The following is a 19,849-nucleotide window of genomic DNA, read 5'->3' as shown; positions in this document are numbered from 1 at the left end:
TATTTTGACTTTGACCTTGCCAGTCCGTAAGATTAACTGTTGCAGTGTTTATCATGTTTACAGAGAGGAAAACAATGTTGCTAATTGTTTGGGGAACTGGAGCTATAATTTAGATTTGAGTCTTTATATCTTTCTTGATGCTCCAACTAGGGTTTGGACTAGTTTGATTGATGATTTGTTAGAAATTACTAGAACTCGTCTAGTTTCTATTGATATACTAGTGTAGGTTGTTCTCTGGGGTTTATCCCTCCCTTTTCATAAATTTGCAAAAAACAAAAAAACAAAAACAAAAACCCTGTCTTGATTCTTCACATACTTGGTCACGAAAACCGGAAGAAGAAAAAAACCACACTTCAACACAAACACATGTGCATATCCAAAAGTACCATTAATTGATAAACAAATAAGATAATACAGCAACTATCTCATCTAAAAAGTTGTATTGAAAAACGGGGCTATAAGAATTATTAATTAAAATGCAATCGAAAAACATAACTAGAATAGATGGAATGGGAAATCAATCCGTTTTCCGAGTCTACATTAATTAATTAATTCAAAACATGAAAAATACTAGACATATTCAAGCCAAGCCACTTGATCGCTCTATCTCTCTCTTTTACTTGTCTTCTTCACAATTTTCCGTCCAATTGCTGCTGCAAAGCCAACTGTCATACAACAACAATCAAAGGTGAAAAGTGAATCACTTTGGCATATGTCAACTTGATTTTACATATATACATCACCATATTCATCGACTCTTGGAATAATCCACCTATATATATATATCAAACATGAAGCACTTTGGATAATACATTTTACCAAATTTTACTTTCTCACCTGCTGCTCTGCGAAATTCCTCATATCCTCCTGTTCCATTTCGTAACAATAATCCCACATCTGGAAAAAAAAAAATCCAGTACAAAACTGTTTCAGTACAAACTACAGCAATTTTTGACTCCATAAACAATCCCTCCACATATCACATTAGAATAACATTATTAAAGATGACCAGCAGAATATTTCCAGAGCAAGACCTAGACGACATTGTGTTGTGTGTACCCCCGAGAGTGAAAACAATGCAAGCATCGAAAGCTCTCCTACAACAATCAGATATGCAAACTCCAGTCTAATTATAACATTTGCAAACAAGATATTGAAGTAATGCCTCTTAACATTGGCAGCATATTTGCTCGATGACATGGATGACCACTAGCGAAACCAGATGTATGTTTCTAGAGCAAATATATATATATATATATATATATTTATATTTATGTTCTCATGACACGGTACTTGCAAAGTTCATTAAAATACTACACGAATAATAGACCTCTGAAAGCAATTAGGGTGGTAAATATACACACCAAGACCAGAAAAAAGGGGAAATTATATATATACTAAAGCGCAATGCAACTAAACACTGTTCCTAAGCACAGTGAAATGACGGAAATGCCCTCTCTTTTTACTGTTTTGCAAACTCATTTTTCTCATCAGACACAGTGAAATCACGGTTTGCCCTTGATTAATTAGTTTCTGCTCTTCCCCGTTTTGCCCCTCTCCTTCGATTGTAACGACTTGGAGCCTTCGTTCTATCCGATGCTGAGTTCGCTTCTAACCAGGTTGGTTGGCCTGGTTGCGGGCAATGATGGAAGAGGTCGGTTTATGTTGGAGATTATCCGAGGCTTCGATTTTTATAGGAGTGGTGTGCATTGGTCTTCTTCTTCATCGAACTCCAGCTCTCTCTCTGTTTCAATCTCTTTCTAATTCTCAGACATGGGTACTTTCAAGGTAAGCATGCATAGCTTATTCTCGCAGATTTCTACCCTTGCTAATTCATCTTATCTCATCCTGCTTGCTTGTTCAGCCATCTTTCCAGCGCGCTTCATCCTTCTTCTCATCGCACGGGTTTAGCTCAAAGGGATTTCTAGGTTTCAAAAAAGGTTGGTTTTAACATTCTTTTGGTTTTCTAGGTTGGTTTATTCATTTTCCATATCGAAAATTGAGAAGGAAATCAGAAATTGAGTTTGGTTTGTTTTTACAGGAGGAAGATCTAAGGAAAAAGAACTGAGTAATCAATATGCTGCTCATCAACTGTAATTGATGTCCGTGGCTGAATTTTTTTTTTTTCCTGTTTGTACTTATCTTGCATTCCCTTTTGAGTCTCTTTGACCTTGAAGATGCATAAGGTTCTTGATTATCACACCATCAAAATCATGTTATGTCATTTTCACATACAGCTCAGACATGACTAGCTTTCTATAGCATATACAGCCCTTGATTATAAAAGGGTGGAACCACATTCTCTTGATATAGTATTGCAATTGTATAGCAATACAGCCCTTTATTATAAAAGGGTGGAACCACATTCTCTTGATATAGTATTGCAATTGTATAGCAAGCTGTAAAATTTGTTGTATTACCTGCCAAGTGCTTTGATTTCACAATCTCTCTGCAGCCAGTTCTGGCTACACTATGAGGGTCTCATATTTCACTCATTGAATGCGTTGCTAATGATTCTGTTCTTAGGGAAAACATTGACTACAGTTGGTTCAATTATTACTGACATTGCTTCTGGTATATTGTAATATAAGTGAGGATGACAAGTTATAGTCAATTATTCGGTTAAGGATGCAGAATTTTGATGGCTAGAAGTATTCTTTTCAATCTATTTAATGATCATCTAAAAATTGGGGACTTGCCTTTTCAAATACCGATTGAATATTCGAGTGGGAAAAGTTAAGATGCAACAGCCTCTTTCAAAGTGCTTGATGTGCCAGCCATGTGTTTATTCATACAAATGTGTTTGCAATTTTTGTTGGCTTGGCATTTCCCTTTTTTCTAATCATGCCTGTCAATTGATTGTTCTGATACGAAGATTAAGGGTGCAGTAAATTTTTTATTTTTATACCACTGAAGTTGGGATTTTTGAAGAAAAAGAACTATATCTTTGTTTTGCAGTTTCAACCATTTTGGATTTCTAACTGTCTTTATGAAGATGTTGATTCTTTCTTATATTCATGTCACAAATCAGTGGCATGTTCCTCGAGTTTTTTTTTTTCCATTGTTATTTTACGTGCTTATTCTCCTTGAATATTTAAGCTCAAAATAGTTGAACTGCCATATGAAATTTTATTAATTTAGTTGTGTGTCTTCTGGATATTGTTAGCAAAGCAAAACAAATTAATAAATTTCCTTTTCTCTCCATCTCAGTTTTCGCTTACCTAAATTGCATTTGTTTTTATGGCATCCACATATTGTTTCACTTTAGTTTATGATTTTGAAAAGCATGAACATGATGAACATGACTTGCAAGAAACCCTGCACTTCCTTTTTTTTCTTTCTTTCTTAGGTAACGCTCTGATTTCAGTTCTGTGTTTCATGAATGTCTAATCATGTTTTCCTTTGTACTTGGATTTCACTGTGCATTTCATATTGGTTTTTGGTTGTATGGATTCAATTTAAGTTTCATGCTTTGTGATTTGTAATGTTAGAATTCTTTTGTAGTTACATTGTTAGAATCCTGAAATTTAAGTTTTTGCTTAAAGTTGGTTGGTTGGTTGTATTTTGAGGCTATGTAATTATGTGGTTGAAGTAATCAAGAAACTGATAGATAAGGAAAACAGGGACAAAAGAATCAACATATCACCTGTTGGGTTTTTTAAAGAATGATTGGTTGGTCCATTTGTTTTCTCACCTCAAAAATGGCCGGGACCGCATACTAAATCGTATACTTCATAAGCAAGCCAAAGTAAATAATATCCAGCTTCCTATGCTTATTTTTCTATTTTGAACCCCACATAAAACAGAGCCACTAATTAATCAAGGGAACTCATAATACTCCCTTCGATTGATATAGTGATAGTTTGTTAATTTTTAATTTTGTACAATTATTGTTTTGTTGTGTTTGATTTATGTTCAAAAGAATTGCCTCCAGTAGAATCAATAATGTAGCAATGAGATGCTATGTTGAGTGCTATGTTGATATATAATCCCTGAATTGATATATAATCAACTTATATACATTAGAAATTGACATATAATCCCTGAGGTATATAATCCCTGAGATGCTATGTTGAGTGATTTTGTTTTGTTGCCAACTCAGGAATTGATATATAATCAACTTATATGCATTGGGAATAAGATGCTATGTTGAGTGCACGAAATTGGATAAATATTATGTTACATTTAGCTTAGAAAATTCATTATCTTGCCACCCAAAAAGTTCTGTAAGTGGAGCATAAAATGCTTCCTCCTGCCTTTTTTTTTTTTTTGGCCCTTTTGAATGTTTTTCCCCTAAGGTTCTCAGTAAACATTTCACTTGATTTCTTGACTTGGTGGGCTTGATTGATTATCAGTTTTGAGTCGAATGTGCTAACTGTGTATATCGGTTTAACTAGGCTTGACATTAGTATTTATATATTGATTTGATAATTTTATGTTAGAGATATTAGAGTTGTTTGTTTGTTTATAATCTTCTTAGCTGACTCCTCTGCCATCAACCAAGCTTGAGTGCTTATTTGAGAAGAACAGTCATGTCAAGAAAATCCTTATTTACGAAAGAACTTATCAATATGGAGTATTTACGAAAGAACTTATCAATATGAATGATTTGAGTGTAACTGAGCATTTGTTTTCAATCAATCAAAAATATGAAAACTACTTTTGTGCCTAATGCCTTTTTTCCAAATTTGCTTTGCGATGGTCACACATTTAAACTGATGTTTTGGCTTTAGATGCATTTGATGTTTTCGCTTTAGATAGATATATGAAGAAGCGCTTCTTCTTTTCAGTTTTCTCATCCTTTTCTCCTTTTTCTTTCTTAACCATGTCTTCTTTTGATGTTTTGTAGGTGGTATTTTCCTGGTTCAAATCAAGTTGTTAGGGTCTTGCTTTTGGTCTCAAGTACAAGAGGTGAGTTTCTTGGTTATAATAAATTAGCAGAAATTAATTGTTTTCCGTTTTGTCTTAGCCAATGGCATCAATTCTCCATTTGTGTTGATCATTAAGCCATATATATATATATATATATATATATTTTAATTTCTTAATAATGAATTATTGGTATACAAGTTTAATATCAAAGCATCCCCTGTAGATCACATAATATATGCATTAACGTTTTAGTAGGAACCCATGCAAATCAGCTAGATGATGCTTCATTATTATGCATCAAAGTTATTCAAATTAAACAACACATTATTAAAAAACATGATATTATAATCAATAATTGTATACTCTTTATTTCAAATGCCGCATCTAACTGTTTTTAAGTACACAGTGTAACATTTCCATTCCAATACAGTTAGTGAAAGAACTTTTTTTAATAAAAATAATTTTTTAAATTCATGGTGGAAATAACTTTAAACTTGGAAAAGATCACCAATTTTTAGCAATGAGGATGGAATTTTTGTTAAAAAGGTGGCCATACATATCAAAATACTATCAAAGATGTAGCACATGTGGCTCTAATGCTCTAATTAGGGATCACCAGGTTGTCCAAAATCTAGAATGTCTTTGGCTCATTAAACTAATTTACAAAAATGAATTAATCATATTGGCTTAACTAATTATATAGGGTTTGGTCGATGTTTTGTTTTATGAAATTTGTTTTTTACTGAACATTTAACATTGCTCTACATTGCCTTGCATGCATATGGATTTTGAAACAAGTTGTGATGTGTTTATTCAGTTTTCTCTTTGTGGTATCGGTTACTTTTCAACCAATTAAGATGTGTTTCTCCTCTTAAGCAATTTGAAAACCAGTTTTCACTTCACATCATCATATTTTCATGTTTTAATTTGTTCAATATTCAGATTTTTTGTTGTTCTGTGTTGATTTGATCTAATTTTGTTTTTCTCTTCGTATTTTAGATAGTCATGTAATCCTACTTTTGTGTTGCTGTTTTTGAAAGTGCTTGATAGCTTCTCTGACTACAGGTTAGTATTTCATTCATTTTTTAAAAGACTATGCATAGTGGTTGTAGCTTATTGATTATCAAATATTATGACATTTAAAAATTCTTATTTTTGTGGTTCAGTCAATATCACTGTGCATTTGCTTTGTTTAATTATAATTTAAGTGTAATTGATAATTTGAAAGTTTATTTATGCATGTTTTATTTCCTTTCCTGCTTTCAGTCTATTGCTTGGGTTTTTAAATTTTTGTGCACGATGCACAAAAGGACTAGAAATAGCAAACGAAATTCGATCATGCGCGAAGCTCATAGTTTCGCCATTTTAAATGGTACAGAAATCTCTGATGAAAATGTTTGTTGTGTTGATCATAAGCATGGCCATCAAGCGAAAAAATTTTGTAGCCCAAATTATAAAAACAATGGTCAAACTCATGTGCTATCTGAGAGCCTTAGATTTAGCCAACAAGGTTTGGCCATACAACAAGACTCTGGTGCTAGCACTTCAGCTGGTATAGAATTTCCTACCCAAAATGTTTGTCACACAAACAATGAAAATAATCATCAACACGAAAAAAATTCTATGACCAGCCATAAAAAAATTCCAGAAGCCCAGAACAAAAGACAACAATGCGTTGAAAATATATTGTATGGCAATATCAACGCAGTTCAAACAACTGCGTATGAGATTGAATTTGCCCATTCTGATCAAATCGGCATGTCAGGCCTTCTTTCAGAGAAACAAGCAAAGTAGGTTCTCTTTTTTACTTGAATTTTTTCACCTAAATTCAAACCGTATTGTTCTATTGCTGATAACCTCCGTTTCTGTCTTCTATTCTCTTCATTCCACATTTCTTTTTTCTATAGGAACTATTGAAGGATATGTGGATTTGGGAGAGATGAATTATAAGTGCATTCATTGTGGTGCATTTTTTTGGTTAAAAGAATCCATTAAACAAAAATCGAAAAACAATGAGCCTCTTTTCACTCTTTGTTGCCAACAAGGAAGGATCAAACTTCCAATTCCAAAACCAACTCCTCTATTTTTAGAAAGTTTACTTGATCCAAATCAAGGCCAAAAAAGTGTGTTGTTCAGAGAGAACATTCGGGTATATAATTCTATGTTTGCATTTACTTCAATGGGAGCCAAAGTTGATCACTCAATTAACAATGGATCAAGCCCTTACATTTTTAAAATTAGTGGTCAAGTTCATCATTTAATGGGCTCTTTGCTGCCTCCTGAGGGTGAATGTCCAAAATTTGCCCAGCTTTACATATATGACACCCATAATGAGGTAATGAATCGCCTTCACGCAGTTAATTGTAACCGAAAGAATGAAAAGCTTGATCAAAACATTGTGCAGGGTTTGATTAAAATGTTTGATGAATCAAATGAACTGGTTAAACTTTTAGAACAGTCAGAGATAAATTTGAACAAGGTTTGTTCACTCCTTTGAAAATCACATTGTTGGGTAGGCAGCCAAATGGTAATAAACAATATGAACAACCAACATGTGATGAAATTGGTGGTTTGATTGTGGGAGATATAGGGCTTTTTGATTCAAATAGAGATATTGTTATAGAGTTTAAAGATGGAGGGTTAAAACGCATCACAAAATTAAATCCGAAATTCATGTCTTTACAATATCCTATTCTTTTTCCTTATGGTGAAGATGGGTACACACCTGATTTAAAATGGAACAATGGTTATAAAGGTCGTGAATCTAAAAGAGGAAGAATTCCTATGAGAGCCTTTATAACTTATCAGATTCAAGAGAGAGCGCCTCAATTGGACACACTATTAAAAGGCGGAAGGTTGTTCCAACAATTTTTAGTGGACGCTTATGCAACACTTGAAGAAGATCGATTGGATTACATTAGGAAAAATCAAAAAAATTTGAGAAGTGAGGTTTATAAAGGCATTTATGATGCAATTTCAAAGGGTGATAATGATGCCAATAACATAGGCCAAAGAGTCATATTGCCTAGCTCCTATACTGGAAGTGCTAGATATATGGTTAATAATTATCAAGATGCTATGGCAATTTGCAGGCAGATGGACATCCCGATTTATTTATAACTTTTACCTGCAATATCAAGTGGCCAAATTGTAAGAGAGTTTGATAAAAACCCGGATACAAACCAGAAGATAGACTGATGTAGTTTCAAGAGTGTTCAAAATGAAACTTGATGATATGATCAATTATATCAGATCAGGAAAACCTTTTGGAGAAACTGAGGCAGGTAAATTTTAAAAACTTAGAATTTCTGTTGTACTCAATTTCTATCATTTTTGAACATGATCAAGCTGACCAAGTATTTTTTTGGTTTTCTTGCTTGATCAACAACAGAAGTTTGTACAATCGAATTTCAAAAAAGAGGATTGCCGCATTCTCACATATTAGTCTGGTTGAAACAAAGCTATAAATGTTTCTCAGCGGCTGATATAGATTCTATCATCTCTGCTGAATTACCAGACAAGATTGTGGATCCTGTCCTTCATGATATTGTTAATCAATTCATGATCCACGGTCCCTGCGGAGAAATAAATCCTAATTCTCCGTGCATGCGAGAGGGTAAATGTTCAAAATTTTTCCCCAAACAATTCAAAAGCGAAACAATTTTTGAAACAAATGGTTTTCCTGTGTATAAGCGCTGTGATGATGCAACAAAATTTGTGCTTAAAAATGGAATACATATTGATAACAGCTTTGTAGTGCCTTACAATTCTGAATTATTATTGAGATATAATGCTCATATAAATGTTGAATCCTGTTGTCAATCGATGCTCATAAAATATCTATTCAAATATATAAACAAAGGTTCAGACAGAGCTAGAGTAGTTTTTCAAGAGAACCAACAAGATGAAATACTAGCCTACCTTAATTGTAGATACATCTCTCCATATGAAGCCTGTTTGGAGGCTGTTTCAATATCCTATCCATTCTAGAAAACCTGCTGTTGAACGATTGCCAATACATCTACCTTTAGAACAAAATGTTGTTTTCAATGGTGATCGATCGCTTCAATCAATTTTTAATCAAAAAGGTATTGAATATACAATGTTAACAAGTTGGTTTGAAGCTAATAAAACTTTTCAAGAAGCGCGAACTCTAACTTATGCAGAATTGCCCAAAATTTGTGTGGGATTCTCGCAGTAAGATGTGGAAACCTAGAAAAAAAAAGGGATCCATAGGTAGAATAGCTCATGTACATCCTGCATCTGGCTAATTATATTATTTAAGGATGCTTTTAAATTTGCAAAAAGGAGCCTTTCATTTTGATGACATAAAAACTGTTAACGGCATTATACAACCATCATACCAAGCTGCATGCAAGTCCCTAGGTTTGTTAGGAGATGATAAAGAGTGGATTGAAGCTTTAACAGATGCAGTGAATACTGCCTCATGTTCTGAATTAAGGCAATTGTTTGTTACAATCATTTTATTTTGTGATGTAGGGAATCCTCAACTCCTTTTTGACACTTCTTGGCAAAATATGTGTGATGACATTTTGTACAAACTACGAAAAACTTTTTCAATGCCGAATCTAATTTTGCTAGAATTTGAATTAAAAAATTATCTTTTGTTTGAATTAGAGCAGCTTTTCAATGTATCATCCAGCTCTTTAAAAGATCATCATCTCCCTATGCCTGATGAACATAAAATGTTAGAACTTAGAAACAAGTTGTTGAGAGAAGAATTGAATTATGATTATCATAATTTGGAAAAAGAACATTCAGCTTTACTGCCACAACTCAACAAAGGTCGAAAGATGTATATGATTGTGTCATCAACGCTGTGAATGAAAAAAGGCCAGGCCTCTTTTTTGTTTATGGCCATGGAGGAACAGGAAAACTTTTTGTGGCATACAATAATAAGTAAAATTAGATCTCAAGGAAAAATTGTTTTGGCTGTTGCTTCATCAGGAATAGCATCATTATTATTACTGTGGTAGAACAGCTCACTCTAGATTTAAGATCCCCTTAATCATAATAATTGCTCAACATGTCAGATAAAAAAGGGAACTCACCTTGCCCAACTAATTCAAAAAGCCGATCTAATTGTTTGGGATGAAGCTCCAATGAATCATAAACATTGTTTTGAAGCATTGGACAAATCACTTTCTGATATTTTATCGCATTTGAACAATTCAGATGAAAATGCTCCATTTGGTGGCGAGCTTTTTTTGTTAGGCGGTGATTTTAGACAAATATTACCAGTTATTCCAGTGAGGAACAAGAGAAGAAATAATAAATGCCTCTCTTAACAGTTCCTATTTATGGCCTTTTTCAAAATATTCCATTTAAAAGAAAATATGAGGTCAAAAAATGGATTATGTCAAGAAAAAAGAAAATAAGTGATTTTGCAGATTGATTTTGCGAATCGGTGATGGTCAAATTGTTGATATAGATGATCCAAACGATAAAGATGCATCTTGGATTGAAATTCTGAAGATTTACTCATTCATTCATACACACATCCTATTCATTCAATTTTTGCAGCAACATACCTAGATTTTGACAAAAATTTTGACAATTTTGCCTATTTAAGGGAACGAGCTGTTGTGACACCTAGAAACACAACTGTAACAGAGATAAATAATTATGCAATTCATTTATTACCCGGACAAGAACGAACTTATTTGAGTTCAGATTCTTTATGTTCATCGTCTGGAAATTTTGAAAACCTTAGCATTATGTACCCTACAGAATTTCTAAATAAACTTGAATTCAATGGTCTGCCTTCACATAGTTTGGCTTTAAAAATAGGAATGCCTATCATGTTGTTGAGAAACTTAAATCAATCTTCGGGTTTATGCAATGGAACACGATTAGTTATCACCCAACTGTACGATAAAATTATTGAAGCAAAAATACTTGCTGGCAACAACATTGACCATAGAGTTTTCATACCTAGAATCAGCCTTACAGCAACTGAAAACAAATGGCCTTTCATTTTTAAAAGGCGCCAATTCCTAATTCGCCATGCTATGCAATGACGATAAACAAAAGTCAAGGCCAATCTTTAAAACAAGTTGGATCAGATCTTTCTCAACCTGTGTTCACCCATGGGCAACTTTATGTTGCATTATCTAGAGTTACATCAAGGCAAGGTCTTAAAATCATAATACACAATAATAAAGAAGCGCCTAACAAATACACTAAAAACATAGTGTACAAAGATGTTCTTCAAAATTTACAATCAGGTTTCAACTTTTATCCATCTGTGGTTAAATATTTCTATATTTTTTTATATCAATTTTCATACATTGCTGTATACATTTTTATACTAACAAAATATATTTTTTATTTTCAGGTTTATGATACAATGAGTTTCGTTCACATCCGTGGTTTACAGCCGTTTCAATTTAACAAGAAGATTAAAGTCCGTGTATGTAGAATTTGGAGACCAAAACTTATTGGATATGATGATCAATTCGGTGGTTTACAGTGTAGTGTATATTGGTTGATCAAATGGTGAGAAAATCTCCTTATTATTCATGTTATTTCAGTTTAGTTATCACAGCTTCTTCCCTTGCAAACAATTAGATTCAACTAGATTAAATTTTACTAATGTATTTTCTACTATGATTTTAAAGTTAACTGATATATTTCCTAAAACTGCATTCAGTTTTAATTAATTATGAAAACTTCATTTGCAAAGAATTAAATCCAACTGGATTAAATTTTCCTCAAGCATTTACTACTATGATATTAGAGTCGCTTAATATATTTGATAAAACTAGATTAAATTATGTTTCAAAATTACCTAATAGTTTATTTCAGTTGAACAATTCTTATATAATCTTAGCATTAATATTTACATCTTAATATAGGTCTTTTTCATTCATTTTTTCTATAAATTTTATAATCTAGCACCTGCCAATGTCAATAATTTAGACCTGTATATATGTGTATGTATCACTCGATTACGTAATAGCTTTTGTTAAACACCCTTATCCATTCCAAAACCTAAATCGCTTTTAATTTTCTTCCGTTCCAAATTGGTTCTCATAGTTTATTTATCAAGCAGTTTAGAAAGTGTCACCTTATAAACAGGGCCAAATCCTCCCTCTCCCAGTTTATTCGCTACATTGAAGTTGTTTGTTGCAGCTAAAACTCTTTTTAAATTGAAGAGTGGTAGTTCTGCATCATTCTTCACAGCTTCAGCTCTTTCTTTACTTATAGTCTCACCTACATTTCCGTGCTCCCTGCTTCATTCTTATTATTAGAGTATTGGTTGTTTGGAACACTAGAATATATGTGTTTGTGTGAGTGACAAAGAGAAAAAGAAAGAGAAGGGTGGTAGCACTATACCTTCCATTCCCAAGTATTTCTTCCATATGAAGAATTTGTTGGCTGGGAGATTTTTTGTCAAGAGACTTTCTTTCTTTTAGTGGTTTGATGTTCATTCGACATTGAAGGCTCTGAAAGCAAGCTAATATATAGAGTGATGGTATAAATAGATGGATCATGGATCTTGGTGCAATTCTCTATGTTTTTTGGGTTATTTTTTATGCTGTTTTCATTCATGGTTGGTTTTTATGTATTTTGTTTTTAGAAGTTGGACTTTTTGAAATTTGATATTGATATGGGAATTGAAAGTTTTCAATTCAGGATAATGCTTTTCAGTGTGTGTTAATGAAATTGTTCTTTGGCTTTTCCTTATCTCAAAAATGCCAATTTTCCATGGAAACAAAGGAGATTAGGATATTATATAGAAACAAAAGAAATTGTTGTGTTATGTATTGCAATACAGTTTTAATAAATGTTTTTGTTTTGTTTTCAATTCTATGTTCTATTCCTCTATGTTACTGAAAATAATAGCGTATGATTTATTTATTTGTAATTATGCAAATAGTTATATAGTTTCCTTCTATTTTTTTGTTGGGTAAACAAAATCTGTTGTAGAAAATGTACTTTGTGATTAAAAATTTTGGGGTCCAAACAAGGAATTGATTTTTCATGAGCTTGATTGACAAGAAGTAAATATTTCCGCCTTGAATTTTTTTGGATGGCTATACTTTAGGGGTTCATAGCTCTTTGGATTTGTTTTCCATGATTTTTCTTCTCTGTTTGTGATTAAAAAGGTGAATATCATGTGAATATCATGTTATTAGTGTTGTAGTGGTAGAAGTCACTCTAGATTAACATTGCCTTTTGTCTAATATTTCAAGAATGTATAAAGTTCTTTTTGAGTAGTGGAATCCAAGGTCTACGAAAAGAAGACAAAAAAGTAGAAGTGGGAAAATAAAAGAGGAAGGTAGTGAGCAAAATCTACAAGGCTAAGAAAGGTTACAAATGAAATTTAAAAATATAAAAAAACTTGATTGTTTAAGGGAACTTTTGCATAGGTAAATTTTGATCGTATACTCTTTCTTTCAAATGCATCTACGATCATTTAAACAGCCCTCTTCCTGTGCATGCGAGTCTCAAGACTATATTTGTCTTCTTTTAACACTTTTTTCTTCATGATATTAACTTGGTTCATTAAGTTTTCTTATTTAATGACTGTAATGCATGGAAATCAATCATGCTTCTAATATTTCATTTTTAAATTCACTGTTGTTTCAAAGTTGCTTCGTCTAAATGCTTAAAGATCGATGCTACTTCTAATATTTGGTTTTCAACTAGGTTGTTTACAAATATAATTTGTTTCATACTAAATTTTTTTTCCTTCTTTTTTCAAACATGTAGGCAGATGCGATTCAAGCCATTGTGAAAGAGATTGACTATGATTTAATTGGTGCAAAGATAAAGCTGGTTGTATTTATGAGATCACACATTTTCACTCCGGCTGTAGCAAAACATCACACAAAGTTGTTCCGCATGCTGCCCATTTGTTCTTCAATACAAGAACCGTTTTCACCGAACTGTCAAGTGTTTATCCCCAAATTCCATGACATTGATTTTATTTTCTTGATTATGGTCAGTTGTGCACTCGCATAGACAAAAATGAAATCCTGATGGTAATACTCTACATATTCTCCAAAAATATGCATTTATGTATAATATATATTTATCAACAATTTTTATGCATTTCTATAAACTTATCATACTACTTTGTCAAATTGCAGATGTTTTGGGACACATTACTGCTGTACAACCTTTAGAAGAAAAAATGGTGGGCAATGCACGGTTGGAAACCAAATGTGAAATTTACATTCAAAATATCAGGTACATGTGTTAACAAAATGTGTACACATTTTCAAACCATTATATCTCTTGCTAATTTATTGTTTCATGTTTGATAATCCAGGAAAGAAGATGTTAGAATAACGCTATGGGGAGACACTGCACGAGCGTTTGATTTCCAAGCTTTGTAAGAGTTGGCACCACCAATAATCACTGTTTTCACAAAGTCTTAAAGTCAAACAATTTCAAGGTATTCAGCTTAATTTTCCTTTCTTTCCATTATTCAAACTTCATCTCAAATAAAAAAAATCTTATTTATAGTTTACAAATGTGTAGGAAAAGCCGTTCTGAACAGTAGCGTGTCAACAATGATTTTCATCGATCCGGATATACAAGAATTAGATACATACAAAATGACGTATGATTTTTTATCCTCTTTATGCTAACATACATCTTTCTTCCTCCTTTATCCGAAACTAATCACCTCATTTTTATATATAAAAAAACAACAACAAAAACAAACACAGCTTTGGCACTTTTGTAGATGCTATTAAAATGGTCCCTCCTTCTTCGATTCAACCGATCAAGCCTGAGGAATTAGAAACTGCTAAAAAGCTATCTGTACAAGAGTTGAATGTTCTTGATCCGGATTTATGCAAGGTAAAAAGCCAATTTCCTCCCTTTATCTCCCTATTATTCTTAATTTAACATACTACATTATAAATTCTTTAAACTATAATTTATTTCGATTTTCTCTTATTGTTGTATGTTTTATAATTATTATCATTTTATTAACAAGTCTGTTTAAACATGTTCTAGGATGCTTTCATTTTATGTAGAGCAGCTATTACACGTTTTGATACGCGTACTGGATGGTGGTATAAGGCATGTCCATCCTGCTTCAAACATTTAGATCCATTGCCCACAGTGATGAACTTCTGTGTCCTAAACACAATAATCAAATTCCTCTCCCTTGGTAATACAAATATTAGCAATTAGTTTCATCTTATTTTTTCATAAACTTCGAACACAAATATCTTAGATTATTAAAACATTACATGAATTTTACATACAGGTTTAAAGTTGGTTTAGTTCTTGAGGATTCAACTGATGAAACAAATGCTATGATCATTGGAAAAGCAGTAGAGCAATTGTTTGGAATTTCTTGCAATGAATTGGTTATTCAACAAGGTTATACTGACCACCAAGAGTTTCCACATGCAGTTCTACAGACAAGAGGCCAATTTAAAAATTTTCAACTTCGGTTTGGGAGCATAAAAACTGATTCAAATAGAAATGATTTGCTTATTCAAGCTGTGTTTGATGAGAAGGTACAACTTCTTGAATCAGGATCATAAGCCAACTTTGTTGAGCATCGGAAAAAAAATATTGCTGCCCAAATGCTTCCGCCTACTCCCCCACTTCTTTCAAAGCAAACACCACTGTATCTCTCGCTATCTCATCCAATCCTTCTTCAGTGGAGCCCATTTCAAATTCGAAAAAGAAACGTAAACTTGCAGTGAAAAGAGCTCTTCTCACCTCTTTAACAAGTAAAAACTGAAAGGTTAGAGTTTACATAACAATTAACTCATTTGTATTGATATTTTTATATAAACATTTACTAATACTTTTCTTTTCACTCCGTTTTACATCTTTCTAAGTGATGTTGAAGCTGAAACAACTGAGAAAATCAAGGTGTGCAAACCAGTAGAAGAAAATGTGTCACTTGACAATTTACCAATTATCACTTGAAGAAGAAACACCCAAGGCGCTCCAAAACCACCTCTCCTACTGCCACATCAGAGTTTGTGCTCTTTCCTTTTCAATTCATTCATCTCACTGATACACACATTACACACAAAGTATTTCATTGTTATTTTTTATGTTTACTTATTAAACTTAATTCTATCATAATAATTAATACTTGCTAATTTTTGACTTTATGCCAACAGAGCTAAAACCTCTAAAAAGGAGAAAAAATGGCATTAGTCAACCAAACAACAAATGCAGCAACAACAAAAGCCCTGTACCAAAAGCATCAAAGAAGAAAAATCCATGTGCACTACTCATTAAAATATAGATAAACGCATGTACAAGTTTTTTTGAACAATATGCAACTTAAGGCTGCTCATATTTTGATGTTTTAATAGCTGCTTGATATATTAAAATATGCACAATATTTTAACATAATAAGCAGCATATTAAACATGATGTTAGTTTATGTTTTGCAACATAAGCTTGCCAAACTCATGATCACACTGTTTACATCTCAATGTATATATAAATAGTCCAAACTCATGATATCACTGTTTGCATCTCAATGTATATATAAATAGCCTAAACTCATGATAGCACTGTTTGCATCCACTAAACTTTTTAATAGATTAATGACTTGCTGATGGATTTCTGAACATACTGTTGAATCCTTTCATTCTTTGCCCAAATTGATTCTGTAATGATTTTGCTGCTATAACAGGTTGTTAATTTGTTGTTGTAATGATAGGTTTAGATGATTACAATATTTGAGCATGTCAGTGAATCCTTTTTAAGTATTTTGGTAACTAGGTACTTGACAACTCCCAACGTGGGGAGAGAGTGACAATGTGTAATTGATTTAAGGGAAAAAGATGATCTCTTTCTCTGTGTGCACTACCATTGTTTCATATTGCACAACAGCTATTTGATGAATGAGTATATATATCTCTGTAAGTCATCTAACAGAGTTTGATCTATATTTTCTGCTCATAGAATGTACTTCTATATAGTTGTGCTATTGTCGGTGTGTGTCCATTTTGCTTTATTAGGCTATAGATGTAATTAAGAAATAACAGTTTAATTCTTGAATGTTTTTTTCCCTTCCCAACTATTGATCTATTGGTCAAACTTTGACTCTGATTTTTGGCTTTGGGTTTTGATGATGGCTGATATTTTGTTTTCTTCTATCTCTATTTGTTTTTGTTTTCCAAGATTTTTCTTTTGTTTTAGAAGTGGACTAATGAAGTTCAGGCATCTCATATAAAAACACTGCAAAGAAAAACATATTTGGACAGTTTTGGGAATAGAAAATCAGAAATTGCAATTTTTCAATTTTTTTCTTGCTTTTTGTCTTCATTCTATGTTTTTTAGGTGTTGAGTGAGGTAATTTTGCAACAAAATGATTTCTGCATCTATAAAGTTTGTATACCATGTTGTGTTACAATTTCTTAAAGATTCTGCCTAATTTTTCAAAGTTTTTTGTCCCAATTTGACACTCTACTAGAAGTGCAACCTGTGACCAGAAAACCACTGTAACAATCGACAAATTATTAAATTCCCCTTTTGATTTTTCTAATATTATGAAACTGTTTCCATCCTTTTTGAAGGATAAATGATTTTGTAATGATATTTGCTTATACTGTCGGAAGAGAGACTTTTGTCGACTGGAATCTCTTAATTCCCAAATGCCAAACTTTTAGTAAAACTTAATGATTGCAGTTAATTATATCCCTGATTTAATTTGTTATTGTGCATTTTCAGTTTTCCCAAAATTTGATCAATATTTTAAGATGACAAGCAACATATAGAACATGTTATTAGTCTTTATTTCGTAACTTAAACCCGCAACATCGTGCGGGCACATTTGCTAGTGACTTGCTATATACGGTTATCATAGTCAACCAATAACAATCAAGACAAGCTAATAAAGTTTACCAAATACATGGTTATTATTTCCTCACCTCTTCTGTCCAGTCGTCGGGATCCTCAGGGATCAATGCCTCGATATCGTCACGACTAGCAACCTACAACAATCATAGATGCAAAATTAAATTCCAAAGTGATATTACGACATTTACGAACAAACAAGTAAAGGCATGCGTCTCAACATCGGCTTATCTACTTGATTGCATAATGCTTTTTGACTCCTGGAATAACATTAATCCCCCCACTATATAGAATTAGAACAAACCCAGATGTGCTTAATATGCAAATAATATACCTAACAAAAACAACTATAAGGTGCCAAATCTTGAAAAGAAGATGACGAAAACTGGGAATCACACCCGTTATTTACCTTATCAGGAATGGTTGTACCAACATCTGAACTTGCAGCATCGTCCTGCGACACTCCAAAAAACTAATTAATAAATAACAAGAGCAGGAGAAGAAAAAGGAAAAAAGTAAAAGACATACGCTGAAAACTTTCATTAGGTCAGCAAATCGAGGATCGGCAAACGATTGGGTGATGAATCTATTAAGGGTATCACGATCGAAGCCCATGTGAGAATTCAAGCCTTCAATAGCATCATGAAAAAAAGCAAGAAGAGAATTGGCATGCCTGCAGAATGAACATCATACATGAGGACACGTCAAAAACTACAAGAATAGAGGCCAAACTAAATGAGTGAGGATTTTTACTTGATCGGATCGTGCTCTCCCTCCTGCTGCCGCCGAGGAGCTTCTTCCGTTTTCTTCTCTATCTCGAGATTTGACATAAGGGGAGGTAACTGAATGGAAAATTGGATAGAATTATAAAGAAATAAATAACAATCAATTTATAATAGCCAGCTTGAAATTATTGATTTCTTTTGAATACCTCTGAACAGAGTTCGAACGTGTTTTTCATCATTGTTTCTTGTCCCTCAGTTGTTCGCAGGTGAATGAGAAACGGGGATACGCGAGCGATGGTGGTGAGAAGAGAAGACAATTTTTTTTTTAGGGTTCGAGAAGAAGGACTTTGGGTTTTTTTCTCTTAAATGCCTCTGCCTTTATAGGGATGTTTTTGCGCAAGGAGATTGTGTGGATCACAAAACCACCGGGCCACGGAAGATCGGCAACCGACTTATATTATACCTTGTGTTTATGTTTATTTTTTTTAGTAGAACACCGACTGTATAAAACTAAAACCAAAAAACCAAAAAAAAAAAAAGGAAAGCAAAAATTCAACCTTTAATTTTTAGTTTCTTTCTTATTCAGTCGAAAACAGACGTGGACAAAGATTTTGTAGAATGCACGTCAATTGGGAATCTGATTTTTTTTTCTTGCGAACAGGATACCCAAAACTTGTTTCCCTTAATGACATAATTAGAAAGATATTCCCCAAGGCACCACGTTTTTTATTGAGGAACAAGATACCCAAAACATGTTTCCCGTTTTCATGAATTCAGACTCCCACATTTTGTAGGAAAGGCATGGATCAGACTCCCACATTTTGTAGGAAAGGCAGGTCCAAATCCATGGGAGGCCCGGGTAGTTTAAAAGAAGTGCTCTGAGCACATGCTCGGAGAAGAGTCCCCAGCCAATTATTTTCATTCAATCTACAATCTTATTTTTACTGTCAACTATTTTTCGGAGAAGAGTCCCCAACCAATTTCGAGGCTTATTTTGGGAATTAAAAGAAAAAAAAATTCGTTTGACAATGTCAAAGCCTGATGAAGATGTCCCTGCAAACAAGAAGTTACGTCTCGCCCTTCATTCCATGATTCAAGATTATATTCAAGGAGGCAAATCAACTCAATCAGAGGTGCAACATAATATTAATCTTGAGCTCATCAAGAAGAACATTAAGAATGATGAGTCGGATTTCACCCTTCTCCCACCTTTATCAATACAAGAAAAAAAAGTATATGTCGAGGTGTCTAATCTCCCTAAGGAAGATGTGAAAAACAAATTAATGAAACTACTCGCTTATGCCATCCAATCCTTCCAAGAAAACAAAGACTTCGAATTCATCGTGCCTTCCAGATGTAAGAGTTACACGGTCTTTAAGCATCACTTAGTCTGTAGGTTGCTGACCAAACATGATACTAGACGTTCCTATTAT

General features: G+C 33.2%; 1 protein-coding gene, 1 long non-coding RNA gene and 4 pseudogenes across 2 annotated transcripts; 5 read left to right on the top strand and 1 right to left on the bottom strand.

Annotated features, from left to right (window-relative positions):
* Positions 1–431: 431 nt before the first annotated feature.
* LOC103324722 (uncharacterized) lies at positions 432–18,907 on the bottom strand. The gene is made up of 7 exons (XM_008226814.3): positions 18,623–18,907; positions 18,445–18,533; positions 18,220–18,364; positions 18,101–18,145; positions 17,766–17,828; positions 838–897; positions 432–665 (listed from the first exon to the last, which is right to left on the bottom strand). The coding sequence occupies exons 1-7, from the start codon at positions 18,653–18,655 to the stop codon at positions 630–632; spliced, it is 471 nt and encodes a 156-aa protein (XP_008225036.1). The 5' UTR covers positions 18,656–18,907; the 3' UTR covers positions 432–629.
* LOC148918403 (replication protein A 70 kDa DNA-binding subunit D-like) lies at positions 5,879–15,801 on the top strand (annotated as a pseudogene).
* LOC148918406 (uncharacterized) lies at positions 6,211–8,036 on the top strand (annotated as a pseudogene).
* Positions 8,975–9,716, top strand: LOC148918405 (uncharacterized; annotated as a pseudogene).
* LOC148918404 (uncharacterized) lies at positions 10,608–11,238 on the top strand (annotated as a pseudogene).
* LOC148918402 (uncharacterized) lies at positions 15,822–16,452 on the top strand. The gene is made up of 2 exons (XR_016125352.1): positions 15,822–15,853; positions 16,002–16,452. It is a non-coding gene; the product is annotated as an uncharacterized LOC148918402 (long non-coding RNA).
* Positions 18,908–19,849: the final 942 nt, after the last annotated feature.

This window comes from Prunus mume, linkage group LG3 (assembly GCF_029339155.1).
Source record: "Prunus mume cultivar Tortuosa linkage group LG3, ASM2933915v1, whole genome shotgun sequence".
NCBI lineage: Eukaryota > Viridiplantae > Streptophyta > Magnoliopsida > Rosales > Rosaceae > Prunus > Prunus mume.
The sequence above is the reverse complement of the archived record's forward strand: the minus strand, read 5'-3'. Positions and strand labels throughout refer to the sequence as shown.

Excerpts from the sequence above, each read along its gene's own strand:
- LOC103324722 (XM_008226814.3), bottom strand. The coding sequence starts at position 18,655 with ATGATGAAAAACACGTTCGAACTCTGTTCAGAG. Across the intron at positions 18,534-18,622 it reads CGTTCGAACTCTGTTCAGAG|TTACCTCCCCTTATGTCAAA; the intron begins GTATTCAAAAGA and ends TTTTCCATTCAG. Across the intron at positions 898-17,765 it reads CCGACGACTGGACAGAAGAG|ATGTGGGATTATTGTTACGA; the intron begins GTGAGGAAATAA and ends TTTTTTTTCCAG.